Source organism: Pezoporus wallicus, unplaced genomic scaffold (assembly GCF_028554395.1).
Source record: "Pezoporus wallicus isolate ANWC-B61680 ecotype Strahan unplaced genomic scaffold, APGP_CSIRO_Pwel_v1 contig_11693, whole genome shotgun sequence".
NCBI classification, from domain to species: Eukaryota; Metazoa; Chordata; class Aves; order Psittaciformes; family Psittacidae; genus Pezoporus; species Pezoporus wallicus.
Window position 1 is genome coordinate 646478 of NW_026642504.1, and position 19519 is coordinate 665996.

Consider the following 19519-nt stretch of genomic DNA (forward strand, 5'->3'; position numbering starts at 1 on the left):
GTGCTTTGAAATCCAGCTGCTATGTCTGCACTTGCACAGGACCACATGAATATGGTTGAAAGCATTAGGATTCAGTTACAAAGACACTGATAAGGCTGATTTTAAACCCTTAGTAACACTGCCAGTGACCAGCAAGGCTTTTCTCTGAACTGAAAGAACTACTAGCACCCAAACTGCACATAAGTTACCATTCTTTCCCCAAAGAGCAGCCACTTCCGAGAAGAAGAGGTAACAAATGTGGTACAGGTGGTAGCTCTGGCCATAGTGATTCTCTGCTCTGCTTCATACCCCATGAAAACAGCTAATTTCTGCTCTCTCCTCATCCCAGGGCAAAGGGAAAATGAAAACCTACTGGCTTCTTGGTAACAAGAACTACAGTGTCCAAAATGACAGCCTGGTGTGCCACTGGAATCCGACAATCTCCAAGAAAAAGAAGATGGAAAGTAGCCAGGGATCTGTGCAACAAGTAAGGAGGTGACCATTCAGCAGGGTGAGACTGCCTGAGCCATTCACTAAGACACGTACAACCTGCATCTTTGTCCTGCAAGCAGGGCTCTGCTGTGTACAAACAGAAGCTCTAACTGTTCCTCTGTCCATAGCACAGTGCAGGTGCTGTGGGAGCAGCACTGGCTGAGCAGAGCCCTGCAATGCCCTGGGATGAGCTGAGCCCCGACAGTCACACCAAAAGGAGTTCCAGACCAGCCTGGACCCCTGGGAAGGCGACCCACAGCACAAGCCGGCAGCAGAGGAATGGCTCTCATCAAAGCTCCCATCAGAGCCTCCAGGAGAACCTCGCTTCATTGGGCTCTCCTGCTCTGGGGGAAGGTGACAAAGGTGCCAGTGTAGAACACAGGGCACAGCTTGGAGACCCTGGTCTTAAAGCAGTGCCCAAAACTGAGTTTCTCCCAGGTTTTGTAGGTGAGATGTGACAGGGTAAGAAATGATTGGATTACCCCCGGGCTCACATATTTCTTTGAATAACATCCTCTTTTTGTTCTTAGCCATAATTCACAGTTTCAGTTAGTATGCTTACTTGGGAAGCTAGAACAACAACAGACACTTAGAAAGGTGTCTCTGAACGAGGAGAAGCTACAATAGTGCAGGTAAAGTTCCATCAGGATCACAAGTGGTAGATAACATGTACAGCAATATCATGCCTGTAAAACTATTCTGGATGGATATCTGTAGGTGACACAGAATCCAGCCATTGAAGTCCAGACACAGTGAGGACACTTTCAGAACCTGAGTCAGCTTATTTCAAGCTTGTTATACAAACTATCCCTTGTAAAACATGCATAACTGTAGATGTGAGGAGAGGGAGTAGTGAGACCCTGATGGAAGAGAGGCTAATAACTCTTTGATCATTGTTTCAGAGATACAAATGAAGTAGAAACAATATTAAGTTACTTCTATTGAGTCTCTGTAGCACTTTGTCTTTCCAGCTCTTCACTACAGAGGAATCTCTTCTCCATACGTGTATTTTTTCCCTCATCCAATCACCAAGGAGTTGATGGAGAAAGAAAGATGCAGTCTAGCTGTAAGGAAGACATTAGAAAGACAAGCTATTTCTCTCATCAAATTGCAATTTGCTTTTCTTTCTTTGATGGAGGAAAAGGCATCTCTGCAGTGATGAGCAGAGCACAGGAAATCCCTCTTTGTGTATGACTCAGAGAAATCAAACTGAATTACTTCATGACATTAACTTTAGTAACTCTACACAGAGTTCAATTCATTTGTAGGTGGGCTGCAGACATTAAACCTATCCTGCTAGTCACCTTTGAGCAATTCCAGAGTGAGGGAGCCATTCTGATGGGAACAGAAGCACAAGGTGGGGTAAGGGTCTCCTCTCCCAGTAGACAGGTTCATGTAGAGCATTACTACTGTATAAGAAAAAGATATTAGCAGATTAATGTTCTTTTTAAGGGAAACAAGGCAGTACCTAATGGTTGCAAAGGGCAACCAGAATAAAGGTGTGTATTTAAGAGGAATTTGTTTTTAACTTTCTTTTTACTAAATAAAAGTAGCCTGATGAGCTTCAAAGGAAGCTGGTTGGGGTGTCTTTTTGTCATTCACTTGGCTAGCAAGGACAACTGAAATACCACACATAAGTTGTCTCCTTCCAGAATGAAAGCCAAGAGCTGCTCCTTTCAGTCAGCTCAGGGAAAGTCACTGTTGGAGTGTCTGTGTGGCTCAGTGTAGAGCAAGCTTAGCCTGAGGTGATGAGGACAACTTGCAATCAAGGGCTGAGGATCTCCGAAGGGCAGCTAAAGAACTATTTGGTCTTGTAGATAAGAAGGCTGAAATAGTCACAGTAAATGTAACAAGCATGTTCCTACAGGAAAAAGAATGAGGCACAGAACTATTCCAGCCCTAGTGTCGTATGAAGCAAGATGAGGTGCTGTTCTGAAAATATACTCACCAGTTCAAGCAAGAATTATTTCAAGCACATTCAGAGGATCAACTCCTGCAGGATTTTGCTTCAATAATCACAAGAGTCACAGTCCAGTCTCACAGCTTATAAAAACCTAACAAGAGAAGACGTTTTGCCTGTCTCCAGCACAACTTCCCTTCCCACCTCCGCAGTTCTCAACTGGTCTACATGGGATATCTACATAGGTGAGAATACAACTGCATTTGTTAAAAGATATCACAGAAAGCCATGAGGAAAACAAATCAAATGCTTCAATAACTTTTTAAAGTCAGTCTCTTGAATCCAAGGGGATTTAAATGTTGGTTTTAAATGCCTGATGATGGTATTACTGGAGATGTGTGGAAGCTGCGCAGGCATGCTCGCACAGCATTAAACACACAATCACACACACTCAAAACCACATATATAAATCCAGGCTGATGCCCAGCACTGAAGCTGAAAGGCTGGAATCCTTTCATCTGGTTCCTGTCAGCATTCAGCAAGCAAGATCAAATGTGGATTAAAAAAAAACAGGGAATGAAGGATAGAGGTAAGTGCTGAAGAGCTGTGACTTTCAAGTCAGAGAAGGAAAATGCCTCAGGTGCACATATCCCTTCACAAGCAGGCATGAAAGGAACAGCACTGCGGAGAGGGAAAGGGCCAGCTGGGTACCGCAGGGCATCTCGAGGCCCCGGGAGCCCTGTACTGTCTCTAATTGTTATGAAAATCCTGGGTCAACATCAGAGGCGAATTATTTGCATGGAAAATTGAGCCTGTTCTGATCTTCAGAGGCTGCAGTGGGGATTCTGAATTTAGAAAATAGGAGAAAATGGCCTTGTGTGCTTGATGATAGGTGGCAATTAGTGTTTATTAACGAAATGTGCTTTGGTTCAACTCTGAATAGTCCCTCTCCAGAGAGGGAGCGAGAGATGAGCTGCTTTCTATGCATACAACATACTTTGATATGGTGGCTTGGTGCCCAAAATTTTTCGGGTTGTCTATGCCTACCATACAACAAGCCTTGGAGTGGATGAAGACTGGGGCTCTACCAGGTTATCAGTTTAGCCATCCTGCACCAGTCACACCGCTGAGGCACATGGAATGCAGAGCCTGCAAAACGAGCTGTCCCGGTCCTTTGAGCAGATCTAGAAACAAGAATCTCTGTTTCCCTCTTCAGCCAGGCTGCTCACACTTGAATTCTCACAAGACCGGAGCAGGGGACACAATCATCATCATGTTCCCAGACTGAACGCCAGGTGTCATTACAGACCTGCCTGAAAAGCGGTGCACCCACAGTCCTTGAAGCATCCTTTTGGGCTACGAAGAGAAGACCGGATTAGAGTCACACACACATTGTCACAAGCACTGAAAGGAGAAGAAGGGAATGTCACAGAGTTGCCACAGCATTTTCCTCTTCAGATGGGGAAAGGTAGATTAGTTAGAAGGGCAAAACAAGTCTTTTAAGACAAGGCATGAAATGGGAACATGCCCTTGACACCAGAGAGCAGGTAAAAAGGGAGACAGTTGAAATAGAAAAGAGCACATATCCTGCAGTATTTGTCAGCTGATTCCCAAACCCACTCTGGCAATGGCTGTTCCCTACTCTCACACGTTCCAGGACAGTTGGGATGATCTCTATGGCCCAGATGCAGAAATGGAAGCAAAAAAAATATCAAGGCTGAGCACTTGACTCTGGTAACAAGTTGACCTCTAGTATTTAGGCAGTAAACTGTGGGCTCTACACTGCTTTTCAGGGTGTTGAGAAGCTTGTTATTGAAGATGTCAAAATGAGAGGGGGGAAGCTGCAAACAAAAAAAGTTCATTGAAATAAATCAGTCTGACAAAGTTCGTGCCAGTGACATCTCAAAGATCCTGGATGATACTGCTAAAGAAAGAGAGCAAAAGCTACTCCAGACTGTGCAGCAGTTGGGCTAATTCAGATGCTCACCCACAACAGAGAAGTCCTGTCCCTCAAGTCCCTTCTGCCCTTCCAGTAATGCACTGGCATACTCCCAGCTCCTGCTGGGATGCTCAGCACATGAAGCCCTACTGCCACTTTTGTTCTCATCCATTAAAGCCCAGCTGCAGCCAGGTGCCAGGGGTTTGGCCTTTCAAGTATTCAATAACACCAGCCTCTTTGCATGTACCTTATGTGAACCAAGAGTACTTGTAGTCCTCAGCTGAATGATGGCAAGCTGGGAAGCTCCCCTGGCTAACAGCTTTGCACCCTGCAGAGGCCGGGCCATATTCCCAACCATCCTGGCAAGCCCCAGGTTACAGCCTCAGGGGTTATTGTGCTTTGTTATTGTGCCTATTATCAGAACTGCTCAGAAAAGGCCCCATGGATAAGTCAGGCTGGGACCTAGTTAGATACCCAAGGGCTTTTTGCCTTTTCCTATTTATCCTTCAAGACATGGTGCACTGGAGACTGCAGGGAGTCCATCAGCTGATCAACTGACCTGCAGATACAAGGAGCTGCTTAATTAGCAGGGCTATAGGAACATGGGGGGGGAGTGTATCATTCCCAAGAGAGTGACACAAAGACAACAGCTGCCTGGAAATGCCTTTTCCTTTCCTATTTAGAGTTCTTTAAAGATGTGGCTTTTTGCTCTCCACTAATTAAAAGCAGCAGTTGAGGTTTGCATTGATCCTTCAGAACAAGAGCTTACATATTCTAGTTCATGGAAACAGCAAAAGGCAGGAGCATAAAACCCCAGTGATTCTGGGCAGTTTGGGCTCCTTGTCCTCAATCCATGGTAATTCCTACTTCTCGTATAAGAGCTTTTCACTTGTTCTCAAAGCAGGTCACTGCTGCACATGCCCTTCAAGGACAGCCCAGACAGATACAAACTGACTCTGCTATGGGATCAGAACCACAGTTTATTGACTCCTGGACCAGTGTTCATCTAGTTAGCCCCCAAAAAGAAAGGACGGTGATGAGAGCAATTGTCCTAAGCAAATCACAGCAGACACTGAGCGAGTCCATTCTCTATACTTCTAAATGCCATATCTGGGTGCAGACAGTGCGGAAAACAAATTCTATTACAAAGTCCTTGCAATACAGAACAACTCATCCATGTTGGATCAGCTCCATACAACTTTGTGATGTGCATCACCTGAGTGTCTGCCTCGGGAACATTCCCGTCCTGCTGAGCTCAGTATGGGTCTAACAGCGACAGCAGTTTCCCCACTGCACTGTTCAGTATTTCTTAGTGCCCAAATTTAGGCTGAGAGAGGCTTTAACTGTGGATTCTAAGGACCAGAGATTTTGTTTTTAAACCCTCAAGAACGCACACAAGGCAGGAGAGAGTCAGAGTCTATTTCAGGAAGGTGTCTGTGGCAGGCAGGCTAAAATTAGACTATTTGTTCCTAAAAAGACTGTGCAGAACGACGAGGATTTGGCAAGAGGCTCTCCAGTTGGGAATGTGACACAGGAAGCGGCTCGTGGCAGTGATGTCACCTGGCTGCCCAACGGCACTGCGCTGCAGGGCCCTGGGAAGAGCCCTGGAACTTGTTCAAGCCACTCTGCATCTGCAGGCGGCTGGGAGAGGAGCGGGGCGCGAGGCAGAGGTGTCGACAGGCTCCCCCGCTCCCCGCTCCCAGATAAGGGAATCTGCAGCCACCACACAGAGCTGTTATTCTTGCACTATTTGTGATGGGCTCTCCAGCCAAGTATCAGCCTCCTCTTCCTGTCATGCCACCCTCCTCTCGCCGCTCCAGGAATTCCTGCCTTCTGCACTCTCAGCCTTCCACACATGGCTCACTGACACTTGTGCTTCGACGCCTCGAGCTGGCAGGATCATTAGGGAACAAATGGGTGGGCACGGGGCCTAGAAGCTCAGCCTGGAGGGATGGGATATTTTGTTGTCTCAATGAAGGTACTCGCTTTGAAGCTAGTTAAGGGGTACCAAATCAAGCTCTCTGACCTGTACAAGTAGGATCTGTTCTGAGGTTTGAAGTACAGTAGTATAATGATTAGGGATGTGCAAAAAATAGCTCTGGAAAGCCACACAGTGGTACAGTTTGGAGGTACAGAAGTTTTAAATGCAGCCTCTCTCCTCCAGCAGAAGCTTTCTGGTCATCAGGCAGTTACTGAGCATCTGCAGAAGCTCCGATTCATTCTTGCCTCTGTGATTACAGAGCAACAACCTAGTTTCATAACATCCAAGGAAGCATTATACACCCTTTGTGCAGAGGAGAAACACAGACACAACCAGTTGTTTCGATTGCAGACAAGATCTTGAAAGTGATGCCCATTTCCACTTCTCAAAGCAATACTTAAATCATTGGTCAATCCTGTCTGCCATACAATTACAGAATAAAACACCTAAAGGCACCTAAATCTTAGTTTAGATCATCCTGCTCTCAATGCTTGACACAAGGAAACAAGGAGAGAGAAATGTGCTCTAGCAATTTAGAGAGCAGATGATTCACAAAACCAGCAGCAAGACAGCATGGGATGTGTCTGTGAGTCAGCTCCGTTTGGGCTGCAATGAAGGCCTCCTACTCTGCGGGCAAAATGAGACTGACGTGACCCAGCCTGAAGGTTTGTCTTGGCTCGAACTGCAGTGATAAGCCTGTTGGAACCTTGGAACCAAAACAAGCCCTCAGCTTTGTACCCCACTGAGCAAGACCTCAGAGGTAATTTACTTTACAAACTTCCCCCTTCCCCCTTTATTTGCTGTTGTTGTTTTGAATTGACTAATCCCTTTCTGCTTTACATCAGTTCAGAGACAGTGGCAACCATTCAGTTTATGAACCAACGCTTATAATGATTTCTTTCTGCATAAAACATTACATGATCCAGAAAATGTAGTTTGGTGATTTTCTCCTATTACCACCTTCCTTCCCTTCCACACCCCAAAAAGCCATAGCCATTAATATGTGTATAAGACTCACTGGTAGTTTTGATGTGCCTGGAGGGAACTATTTCTCTAGCTGTGGTTAGAGACTGGGTCCCAGACTTTATTCCTAGAATTAAAGAAAGGTCAGCTTCAGAGCAGCCTATCTGTTCAGGTCCATATACCTTTACTCCTTATTGTCTAAGGGCAGCTCTGATTTACTAGCATGTTATCTAGTGGATTTGCACCCTAGTTCACCTCTGCCTCTCACAAGCCATCTCTCTGCACTAAAATATCATCATGTGCTAAAGTGTGAAAGATCTCCTGGTCCTATTACACTTGTCAGGTGCATCTGACCTATCTAGGCTAAAGAATGTTGCTGTATCACATCCCTTCTCTCCTCCATTCACTCTTCCCATGGCCAATATTTTAGGCCTTCTTGGTCATTTCCTGATCTGCTTTAGCCTGAGATATGATGTCATGGCTCACAATGGTCTTCACACTTCAACACTAGGGCAAAAAATGTGCTGTTATCCTCAGGGAGGTGACATGGTAAAACAAATCCTCTCGGTCCAACAATGCAGAAGTTATGTGAAGCATCTCCAGCGGGCAAGGGACGCTAAAAGCATTTTCTACCTCCTAAGTCTTGTTGCATCTCTCAGCTGTGCAAAGAGGAGCCATACTAGTGTGCTGGTTTTAACTTCACACAGTTAAGGATTTACAGCATACACAACTGTTCATAAGATGGGCTCTTTCAAAGATGGCTTTTGAGTGCTCAAATGAAGGCCCTTTGCAGAGTTCTCCCACCTTTTGGAAAGCACTGAAGCATTGTTTCCTGTAAATAGGACTAGCAATGTCCAGGTCTGGACTGAAACACCTAGAGGGAGAGAGAACTGAAGCTGTAGCTGTCCATCTGATCAACAGTGACACAGATTCCTCAATCTGGTTGACAGTCATGTTAACTAAAGTAGCAACTTTAACTCTCCAATCACTCAATGAACAGAGAATCTCTTCACCTTGGTGAAAAACTCCATTCATTTCCCCATCCCACTGGAGAAGTGGGGGCCTGCTTCACCTTACTTTTATGAAGAGCACTCTTGTGAGCTGAAGCTGACACCATACATGTAGGAGGAAACGTTTGAACTCTATATTGTCCTCATCCTGAAGCTAGGTTTAAACTCTCGTTTTGCAGTGATTAAACTATTTTGGTTAAAGGAATGATTCTTTTACCCACTGGCACAGCCCCAGGGGTTTCAGCTTTCTGGCACCATTCAGTTGCTTAACACAATTGTCTTTTGTTCCCTGAACTTAATTAAATGGAATCCAGTAATTCCAGAATAACTTTGACCAGCCCACAGTCACTAAACACTTCACTCAAAATCAACTTTTTCAGAGAGAGAAAGAGAGAGAAACTGGAAGTACCCTGGAGTGAAGGCATTGCTTTCCTCAGCATCCACAGCCAGATTTAACTGCCTTCACCCCATCTGTTATCTCAGACAGCACATTTGGCGCTTGTGTCCACACAAGGAAGTAACCCCACTACTGTACATCCCCTAACTAACACCACAAGCCCTGGCATACAGCTAGTCCCCCCATTTCTGGTGGCAGACAGCAACGGAGGAAGTGGTTGAGTCCAAAGTTAAGGGTGACAATCCTCAGTGGCAAGTCTATTGGGACCCACAGTATTTCCTCTAGCCACCTCAATGTCACCACAAGGGCACATGGAGCAATGCAGCCCCGGGGGACTCTGTAGACGAAGGCACAGGGCTTGATCCTCCTGTGCTGAGGCTTTGTAGCAAGTGACTAGTGGGAAAGGCAGGACCATGGGGTGCCTAATGTGACAGGGGAGGTGTGAATGTGGCGCTGACAGTGGAGTTTATCTCAAGCATGAACACAGGCTCCAGCCCTGTAGCCTGAGCACCTTATCTTAGCTTTAGAAGTGTTAGTTTTTGAAACTACTCGCCCATCTTGCTGTGCTGACAAGCAACAGCTAAAATATCCTGCCCCTCTGGCCCAAGGCCACGCCATCCTCCACCACAAAAGGATGCTGCTATTTCCAGAAGCTTGGCGAACACAGTGAGTATTTTCTGGGAAAACAAAGAAGGGTTCTCAAATCAAGAACAGTGGCTGATAAGAGTCCCCATAGCTACACTGAGTTACTAAGAAAGAGGAGCTTAGCTAAGCTCTGGATGAGGCTGCATTCCTCCCGCTGCAGCTCATCCATCTGAGGCAGGAAGGAGCCCTCTTTCTGTTCACACATAGCCTAATGTGCATCCACTGCAGACCCCCAGTCTCCCTGGCACAACAAAGTGCTTGCAGCACTGTGACATGAAGAACTTGCCTTTTAAACCTAGTGTGCAAGTGTGGGTGCATGCGAGTGTCCAGTTGTGCTTGAATTGATGAGAAGCATCAATGAAGAGGGATGTAAATGTCTGCCAAACAAAACCAGAGATGGTTTACCTCCTTGCTCTGAAAGGGCAGGGACCTACCTGTCTAGACGAGGAAAGCCCACGGGTCTAAGATGTGTCAAGACTAATGAACAGCTGGGATCCTGCTCTGGGAATACAAAACTGAGGTTATAGGATCATAGAATAGTTTGGGTTGGAAAGGACCTTAAGATCATCCAGTTCCAACCCCCCTGCCATAGGCAGGGACACCTCACACTAAACCATCTCACCCAAGGCTTCGTCCAACCTGGCCTTGAACACCACCAAGGATGGAGCATTCAGCGCCAGTCTCTCACGGGCTGAAGTAAAGCTACAGAGTGTTCAGTGGAGGACAGGCTCTATGTAATGACTACATTTTGAGTCAGTCAAGTTATTCTTAGGTCCATCACCAGTCCGTTAGGGAAGGGAGGGGGACGTAAACAACCACAGCAACTTCCAGGACAGATGCCATTTCATTCCTGTAGCTGTTTGGCCATTTCTAGAAATGGCTTCTCCTTCTGCACACTCCATCCTGACACATGGCATGCAGCAATAAATAGCACAATGGGATATGTGACCTCTTGCCCTTTATTTGGCTTGCTGGCTAGCAAACCTTCCGGATCAATGGGCACTGTTGACACTGCCCTGAGCTATTCCAGGATAAGGCAGGCTGCGAAGAAAATCCTGGCTAATGTTACCGCAGCCAAAATGCTTTAGAAATGTCCTTCCCAATTCCACCTCTTCTGATAGAAACTCGCATCCTGCAAAACCCATTAGGAGAGTCCAGATCAACCACTATATGTAGAGGTGGATCTGAACCCAGCCACCCACCAGACCATCTGACACTGCTGTACATACAAACTTTCCAATATCATGTACAGGCATTCATACATCACACACCTATCATGTACCTCTCGCAGCTCCTCGGCTATTCTCCTTGTCGAGCAGAGCTTGCTCGAACGGAACTTGGCTGCAGATCCTCCGTTCACCAGAAGAGGTCACCACACACCTCATTAACGACAAAGGCAGCCTGGAGGCAAGGTGGGATCCCACAGGAATGACCGTCTGGATCGCCGGGAACAACAGGGGATTTGTCATCCCCACGCTGCCCAGCAAGGGTTCTCTGGCTTCCTCCTGTCAGAAGGTACGAACCGCAGACGAATGTAGCATCCTCTCTGCTTCCAGCTGTACAACCTGCTGTTTGCTCTGCAGCTTCGTGAACTGAAGCCTGACCAAGCTCCTACCTAAAAATCCAATCTTTCTGTAGCAAGGCAATAATAGGTAGGCCAGTTAGATCTCAGTTCAAATAGTGAAGGTATCTAATACAACCCAAAGAATGAAAGACTCCGATTCTGAACAGTTTAGTACAAGATCAGCCCAAGAATTTCTGTGGACCATCTTAAAGATCAGGGGGAAGCCACAACAGACCCATGTGGTTTAAAGTCATGCACACCTAATCCATGTTTTCAACTGCAGTGGCCATGCCTAGTAACTTGGTATTCCCACCATTCAAAACAACTGGGCAGCAAGATGTTCATCTTGCTAGAGATGAAGCTTAGTCCAAAACATAGATTCAGGTGAGGATTTATGGAACATGAGCACTTCTTTAAGCCTCCGCCTCTCACCAGGCACTGAGCAGAAGTCTCGTGCCATTGCTCTGACACCTCTGCTGTTTGCTTCAGGATCCATTTTACCAGGGTCTCCAGAAATCCTCAGCTCTGTTTCAGCTGTTCCTACAGTGTTTGCCTGGCCTTCATTCCCTGCTTGCTTCTCACATGTCTCTAATAGAACCCCCTTCTTTTCTTCCCATCACCCTGCCATGTTTAATCTGAGACTCCTCTCCAGTACTACAGCCTGTAAAAGCCCTCTGTGGTTTTCATACCAGCTCTCCAGCTGTTGGAACCTGCTTTACATTACTCTATGACTATTATTTACAGCTATAACTTGACCAATTACCACTTTTTCCTTTGAGAGCTCAGGACGCCATGTGCAGTGGGACTCTGCTTAAAGTGCCTTGGGAAAAGCAGCTTGCCTCTAGGTGTCAAAAGAGCTTACAGCACGACTAGCACAGAGTGAAGTCGGAGATCTTGGGCATCGAAGCACACAGCAGGACCATTGAACCTAAATATGCCCTCAAGCATGAAGAAAAACCTCCTTTGGGAGACATCACTGAAAGGGGGCCAGGAGCCCCCATCAGTGAATCAGTGAATGTTGCACTTGTCTCCCCAATATTATCCCCCAGTGCTGGCACTCGGATGACGAGGGAAGTCAGATTGATCATGGATTCTACAGGTCAGATACAGAAGTTCCATGTGGCTTCTTTGTTTCCACCCCTGCTGCAGCATAGATCAGAATTGGGCTCAACTCCTCTCCTAGCAAGCAATTGTGAGCGACAGAGCATACAGAGACAGCCATTTGACCAGCAGTGAGCACAGTCTCAGGTTATTTCACCCCCTCCCTCACTGCTGCTTCCCTGCTGGCCTTCATTAGCACCAGCAGGATGTGATAAATCTGCCTGACAAACCTAATGTTACAATTTTGCCATGAAACCTCAAATCCAAAACCACCTACGACCTGCTACTAAACACCAGCCTGCTGCCCTCCTTGTCCCCAGGTGGCATGACACCCCCTTCTTGCCCCAAAGGGCTACAGTGGAAAATATCCCCTCTTCACCCCTATCAAAGAGATCAGTGAGCATTAGTGAGAGCAGAACAGATCAGACCAAGGCAAAATGTGGGTTTGAGGACCCCAGAGAAGAATGGTGGCAGCACTGAATCTATCCTCCAACTGGCCTTTACAGTCCCCCAGAAGGTGCTGTGGACAGGGAGGAAGGGAGCAGTGGGCTGCTATGGGTGACCAGCCCACAAGGGAAGCTCCTTCTGAGCCCCTGGTACCCAGGCTTTGGTTTATTCCCCACAAATACTCCATCACAGGCACTAGGAGATCAGAGTTCCTCTGAGCACACAGTCCCAGCCATGCCTGAGGTAAGGACCAAATTCTCCTCTGGATTGTGCTGGTGCAGATCCAGGGTATAGGTGCCAGCTTTACACCAGGTAAATGAGCTCAGCAGCATCTGCGCCTGGTCCCTTTTCTGTAGGGAAAACTGCTGCACCAGGGCCTTCCTGTCAGCACATCATGTAAGGAAAAGGCAATGAAGAAGAGCAAACAGAGCAGTTGGAGCTGGGTAATTACAGCCAAGGCTGGCCTTAGGATGATGCTGTGCACTGAACCCTGCCTCAGCACAGTCACCAGACCACTCAGGAGAGAGCAAAAGAGAGGGACAACCAGGCGAATGCTTGGATACCACAGCTAAATGTTAATGACTCATAAAGGGGGGCCCACGGTGCCAGCTTCCATCAAGGATTTGGTGACCCCACTTTGACAAAAGCGCTACAAACACGTCACTGCCCTTTCAGCCAGCTGCAGTGAGCCAGGAAATGCTGGCCTGAGCAATGGGGAGGCAGAGAGGGGCTGAAAGGGGTCACTGAGCTAGGAAGAAGAAGGATAATGAGTTACTGCAGCAGTGCTCTAATGGTACCTATCTAAGCATGCCACTCACTATCAACTTCAGAGCACAGCTTCTTTCCAGCAGCCTGCAGAGATGAGGCAGATACTTCTCCTGCATCAGAAGTGATCTTACTAAAGGAGTAGGGGCAGGGCATACTGTGACTCTGGGGATGTGTCACGGTAAGCTAGAAAACAGTTTTGGAGCTGAGCACCACAGGCCAGCCTGCCTTCTTCCTGATACTTACTTCCATCCTATATGGAGGATTTGCCATACCAAGGAACACTCAAATCACTTCAGAAATGGGCACAAAGCTTCTTCCTGTCTCCCAAGTATTCTCTACTGCCCTCAGGGGTTCCTCCATTCTCACAGACTGGTTTGCTGTTGAAGTCTGTATCTTAACTGCATCACCTAATGGCAATGTTTTCAATTGCTGTGAATATTCAGAGTTTTGATGCTACTCTGAGCCCTGAGAAGATCCACAATGTAAAGCAGAGACTTTTGCTGGATGACTTTCTGCTTCTAACTGCTTTCCACTGCACTAAATCTGATTTGAACCCAGCTGTTGACTAGATGCACTGAAGCTCTCCTCATTGTCTAGGTTAGGCAGAAACACACTGAGTGTCACTGTTTGGGAGATGGAACATCCTTTTGCTCTGCCCACGGACAGCATCCACCAACGCATTAGAATGAGAGGCAATGACACAAGTTGCAACAGGGAAAATTCCAACTAAATATTAGCATTGTTTCTTGAACAGTTTCAAAACTCCATTTGACAAGGCACCGAGCAATTTGATCTAAGCTGGCTCTGCTTTTAGCACGAGATCCTGACACAGACCTCCAGAAGTCCTTTCCCATCTTATTTATTCTGACTTTACCAACATAGTCAGAGATGGGGACTGTGTTAGTGCATGTATTTCCAGCAGTTAACAGAGAGACGATTCTGAAGTCTCCCAAACCAAGTTCAGAGATTTTGAGGTCAAGATTTATTACCCACATAAAGCAGACTTGCGACAAGCCAATCAGACCAACCAACCCCAGGCTTGAAGAGAAGCCTGAAGCTGCCCTGACCTTCTCTTACTGTCTTGTTACACCACAAACTGCACACCTCGAACTCCTGAATCATATATGATTTCATTTCCTAATAAGATTTAGACCAAATCTGGTTTTAATCAACAGGAACAAGTACAACAAAACAACAACAGTGTAATAACACCAGACCTCCCTTTCTGTCATAGACAGATGCTTATAAGCTGTCACCTTAGATTACCCATTTCTAAAGACATAACAATTAGGTCTTGAACCAATCTGCAGATGAAAAACCACTGAAAACATTAAACCCATTGGCACAGCATAAATTTTTTTTTTTCCAATCTTTTGGTAGCAACAAGATTCTTAACCTCCATGATGAGATGAAAAGTGCCAGATGGCCCTTCATTTCCATTCCTCCATACAGATCCAGCTGATGGCCTTTATCTTTCTGCACCACATGTATTCAAAAACGGGGTGAAAGATCAGGATTATTGCATAGCCAAGAACATGGCTATTTTTCACTGAGGCCCAATTTCAAGCCCCTACAAACCATGCAACTGAACAGATTCTATTGCTGCTCTTCCTCTCTACCTCCAAAACAGGAGAAAAAAGGGCATTTCTTGGTACAGAAACCAGTAAAACACTCACTGAAACAGATAGGGAGGTTGCAGAATCAGTTATCTATGTACATCTTTATCAGGGTATTCACACATCTCCCAGGTGCTTTGACAGAGAGGTCTGATCAACAACACTTCTTTAAATACCCTTAAGACCCTGGCTAAGAACCTGTTCTGTTCCCCCCCCCATTGCACTGAATTCATTTTGTTGGAAGCTGGTGCTTGAATTCATTTCAACTCCTCCCCCCATCCCCAAAACCACCACCACCACCCCACCTACAACCACAGAACCCCATCAAAACCACATTCTGATCCTGCACTTGTTAACGTCCTTACCACTGTACCTGTGGTAAGAAAGTTGTTGCAGCTCTGCTTCCTTTCAGATTTAATACAAATTGTGTATGATAAGCTGAAAAAGAACACACAGAGGAAACGTTTTAAGCTGGATCCAGAGGAAAAGAAAGAAGAATTTCTTCCTCAGCTTCAGCCATGCAGAAGTTTTCTGTGCATGTCATCTTGGTTTCAGGCACACTCTCTGCCACTCAGGCCAGTAACTAATACAAGTTACTTGTCATGTTTTTAAGACTCTGATTTCCCTCCTTCTCCAAATCACACTCTTTCATCTCATACGTTACTAATGCCATATTGTGTTACATGTATATAACACTTAGTTCTGACAGTGTGTTTTATGACCCTTGTCCATCTGATTTGGTACTTCACAGTGACAAAGGAGTTAGGTGAATATGCAGTGGATACAATTTGCTTCCTTCCTCACTTTATACTTCTCTCACAATTGTTTTTCTCTAGACGGAAAGGAGAAGTTTAGCAGTCAACCCAAGGAACACTAAGCTAAATAAACTGACATACGTAAGTGGCACCAAGACAGCAGGCTGCAAGCGACCTTCAGTTTCACAGCAGCAGAATGATGCTGCATTGCCTAAGTGTAAAATGCTCCTTTTATTTGCTATCAGAAAAAAGAACTATTTCCTCCCTCCTCCTCCTGGGAGGATGGAAACAGATCGGAACCTCAAACCAATCCTTGCACTGGCAGGAACTCAAAAGGTAGACTTGGGAGGGGTTGGAGGAAGATATAAAGGCTGGTAGCTGGAGGCAAAGAGCAGCACTGAACGGGAGAGACTCAAGGAGAGGAGGAATCAGAGACACCAAAACATGAAGATGAACTGGAAACTTCTGTTTTGCCCTGGACTCCTGCTGCTGCTTATTGTCTGTCAAAACCAGGCGATGGCCAGGCCCGTTTCCAGCTTACAGGTAAGTGATGGGCTGCTCACTAGAACTGAAAGAAGCTGCTGCTTCTTTAGGACTGAGACACTGCAGATTAACTCCATTTCTTCCAATGCCAGCTAAAGCAGGAGGAGACACTCAAAGAGATCATGAGAGCAGGAACCCTGAGGTGGGCAGACAGAGTTATTAAATGGAGAGAAACTAATGTAATCAATTACTGGATTTAAATTTCTGATCACACGAAGCAATTGAAAGCAAAATGTTTCCCTGTAGAATCAATACGGGGATTGCAAACTTCGGGTCATCCTGTGACTGAATGAAGCAATAAACTTTTGGAGCAAAAGGAACTTTTCTGGAAGGACTCTGATCTAGAGCACTCACCTGCATGATCCTCCCTGAAGCCCCTGGTTTAAGCTTAAAGGGAATGAATGGGTTGTACCTGCATGCTCTCCTCCTCAGCTCAGCAGTGCAGTAATGCAGTCCCAGCTTGTGTGCCCCAGCAGGAGAACATAAGAAGTGTGTGTACATGTGTGTGCCTGTATGTATTTGTGTGCGCAGGAATTACAAGTCTTTAGGGAAGCACATTTCAGTTACCTGACTTGGGATCTGGCATTTCCAAATACGATGCAACCTTCCAATCTCTAAAGAAATATATAATCCTTGCAGCACCAATTTCAGCACGTTTCCTGTGGTTGCAGTGTCTCTCATTATTCCAAGATCCCAACCATGTTTTCTTGTTCCCTATTCACTCTTGACTCTTTCATCATCTTTCACAACTTATCCCATACCCCAAATCCCCAGCACCAGGAAAAACTTACATGGCAGCTTGTCAGCTCAGAACTATAGAACATGGTAACAACATAAAGCCTTAGAGCACTCTGAGAAGGCATACAGTCTTAGTTCAGAGCAGCTTGGTAAACCAGAAGAAACTAAAGATAACTATCATCAGCTTCAGAAATCACTTCTGTACTTTCACCTTCTGCTAAATGTTCAAATTAAGTTTCTCCAAACTTAGCACAGAGTCTGGCTTATACAAACATAATCAGTGTCCCCAGAACCCCTCCTTTTTCTCCTCTCCTCCCTCTCCATCATCTACCTTTCCCTTTTTTTCAGGGTCTAGCCAAGCTGCTAGATGAGGACCTGGAGCATACCCTGCTCTCAGAAGAGACAGAGCATGAGCAAGATGACATGATCCTAAGAGGTCCCTTTGATCAGCAAGACACTGAATTCCAGTGGACTCAAAACACTAGGGACCAGCCTGAGAGCATGTCCATGGATGATAGTGCTGTCCAGAGATACTTCAGCAGCCTCCTAAGTTTACCCCACAGATACCGAGGCAGAAGCAAAAAGGGTCTCTCCAGGGGCTGTTTTGGTGTCAAGCTGGACAGAATTGGGTCACTGAGTGGACTGGGATGCTAACTGCTTACTACGGTAAGAGAAAGCAAGCAGCACATGGTCCATGTGTTAGTGTGTAACTTGCATAAATATGCAGAAGGGCAGATTTAATTCAGCTTTAAAGAAAAGGTGCCTTAAAGTAGCTTTTACCCTCCTATCACACAGGTTACTAATTGTACCCACCTCAGAATTCACTGTCAACAGATGTATACTTAAACCCCATGAATGCCACATCTCTGTTACCTGCTTTCACTCCTGTCTCCGAGTCAGCCATCCACATGTCACCTTGTCACAGGAGGCAGATCACAGAGGTTTGCATCAGCTCCCCAGGGATGCTTGTGTCAATCAAACTCTGAGCAGAACAGGGGAGCTGAACCTGGCCCTAGAACAGCAAGAAAACAGTTAATTTCCATGCATGAAATCCTGTCCATTTAATCTTACTTATTCCTCTGCTTTCTTGACAGGACTGACTTGGAGGTTTCAAAGGACCTGTTGCTTTTCAGTGAGATATTCAGCCCTTATTCATATTGGCTCCACCAATCCATCTACTACATGATGTACTGAGCAAACTGCACCCCCTCTCTCCCCAGAATTACTTGGCCAATTGAATACACCATTGCTGTGCTGACTATTTGTATCAGAATAATATTTTGTGAACATCTATCTGAAATTTGATTATGGAAAACATTTGTGTTGTGCACTAAATGTATAAATAAACAAGTTTCGTTATGGCACAGATAATAAACTGTTTTCCCTAATTTGGTGAATTTGCTTCCAACTTTCGCTGTGATTCTTTCACGTATCATTCCTGAGCCTGAAACAGAGCCCCAGTTTGCAGTTACGCACAACCCACTCGAATTCAGCAGCATTTCACAAATCCTTCTTTTTATCAAAAGAACCATTCTGAAGTTAAGGTACTGCCTAAACATCAATATAACAGGAAGATAGAGCCATTTGCACAACAGAGTCATCAGAAACCAGGACACAAAGCCCCATGTCCTTGACCACCACAATTTGAACTAAAGGGGCAGCTGTATAGCTGACGTCAGTAGAAAGCTGTTACTCTGCATTTGGATCTGCCACTGACAGAGGAAATGACTGCTTCTTACTAGTACAGAATCACAGAGCGGTTTGGCTTGGAAAGGACCTTAAGATCATCTGGTTCCAACCCCCTGCCATTGGCAGACACCTTCCACTAGACCATTCTGTGAAGAAGGCTTGAGGGCACCCTGCTCTTCCATAGGCACATCCAGACATTGCAAAGCATTTTTCAAACAAAAAAGTCAAGATTACACCAAAAACCATGTATTTGACCATTCTATTTCTTAAGCAAACCAAGTATTCACTGAATCTAACTACAAACAAATCTGAGCACAGCTACTTGGCAAACCACCTGAGCCAAAGGAATTCGGTATGAAGGCTGGTTTGCCAGTCTCATGACTGCGCTATCCCAGTTTGATGAGAGCTGAGCTCTGCAAGCAGCTCCCTGGGAATCAGCAAGGATTCTGCTCACACAGTGTCTATGCTATTGGTCACAAATGAAGGCCCAGCTGCTCACTTCCAGCCTTTTGCTTGGAACGGACAGATGGGATATACTGTCGTACTCCTCCCATTCTCTTGCCCACAAGACAGATGCTCCTGGAAGAAAATATGCTGGTAATAAGCCTATTCCTAACTGGAGCCCTGGATGCAAACTGCAACAGAGTACAAACATATATGCAAAGCAAGCTCATCAGCAACCATCTGGCTGCATGTGCTCTGAGTCTCTGGCAGTTCAGCTTGCATCAGGAAAGCCTGTTAGCACAAAGCAGCCAGAGGTCTAGTTTCTGAGCCTGCCTCAGGCACTTAAACACCATGATTTGCTTCTGCTCCTTCTAACCACAATTCCCATAGAATGCAAGCAATCCAGGACCTGTTGGAGAGCTATTCAGAGCCAAACTAAAGACAGCTTTATTCACCTATCATGCTATTTTCTATACATAACTTCCACCCTGATGCCACAGACTTGATCTGGAGAGGACATCAGTACAACAAGCGCATAAGCATATGCT

At 45.8% G+C, this 19519-nt stretch overlaps 2 protein-coding genes across 2 annotated transcripts in view; one reads left to right on the forward strand and one right to left on the reverse strand.

Moving 5' to 3' along the window:
- CLCN6 (chloride voltage-gated channel 6) overlaps positions 1 to 19519 on the reverse strand; it is a 58245-nt gene that overhangs the window by 2136 nt on the left and 36590 nt on the right. The window contains exon 23 of the mRNA XM_057430811.1: positions 17712 to 17850. Coding sequence (XP_057286794.1) covers positions 17758 to 17850 — 93 coding nt within the window. The 3' untranslated portion in view covers positions 17712 to 17757. The remainder of the gene's footprint in view (positions 1 to 17711; positions 17851 to 19519) is intronic.
- LOC130610745 (C-type natriuretic peptide 1-like) lies at positions 15857 to 17494 on the forward strand. Its single transcript, XM_057430821.1, has 2 exons — positions 15857 to 16100; positions 17187 to 17494. Exons 1-2 carry the CDS (start codon positions 16002 to 16004, stop codon positions 17490 to 17492), a joined length of 405 nt encoding a protein of 134 aa, XP_057286804.1. The 5' UTR covers positions 15857 to 16001; the 3' UTR covers positions 17493 to 17494.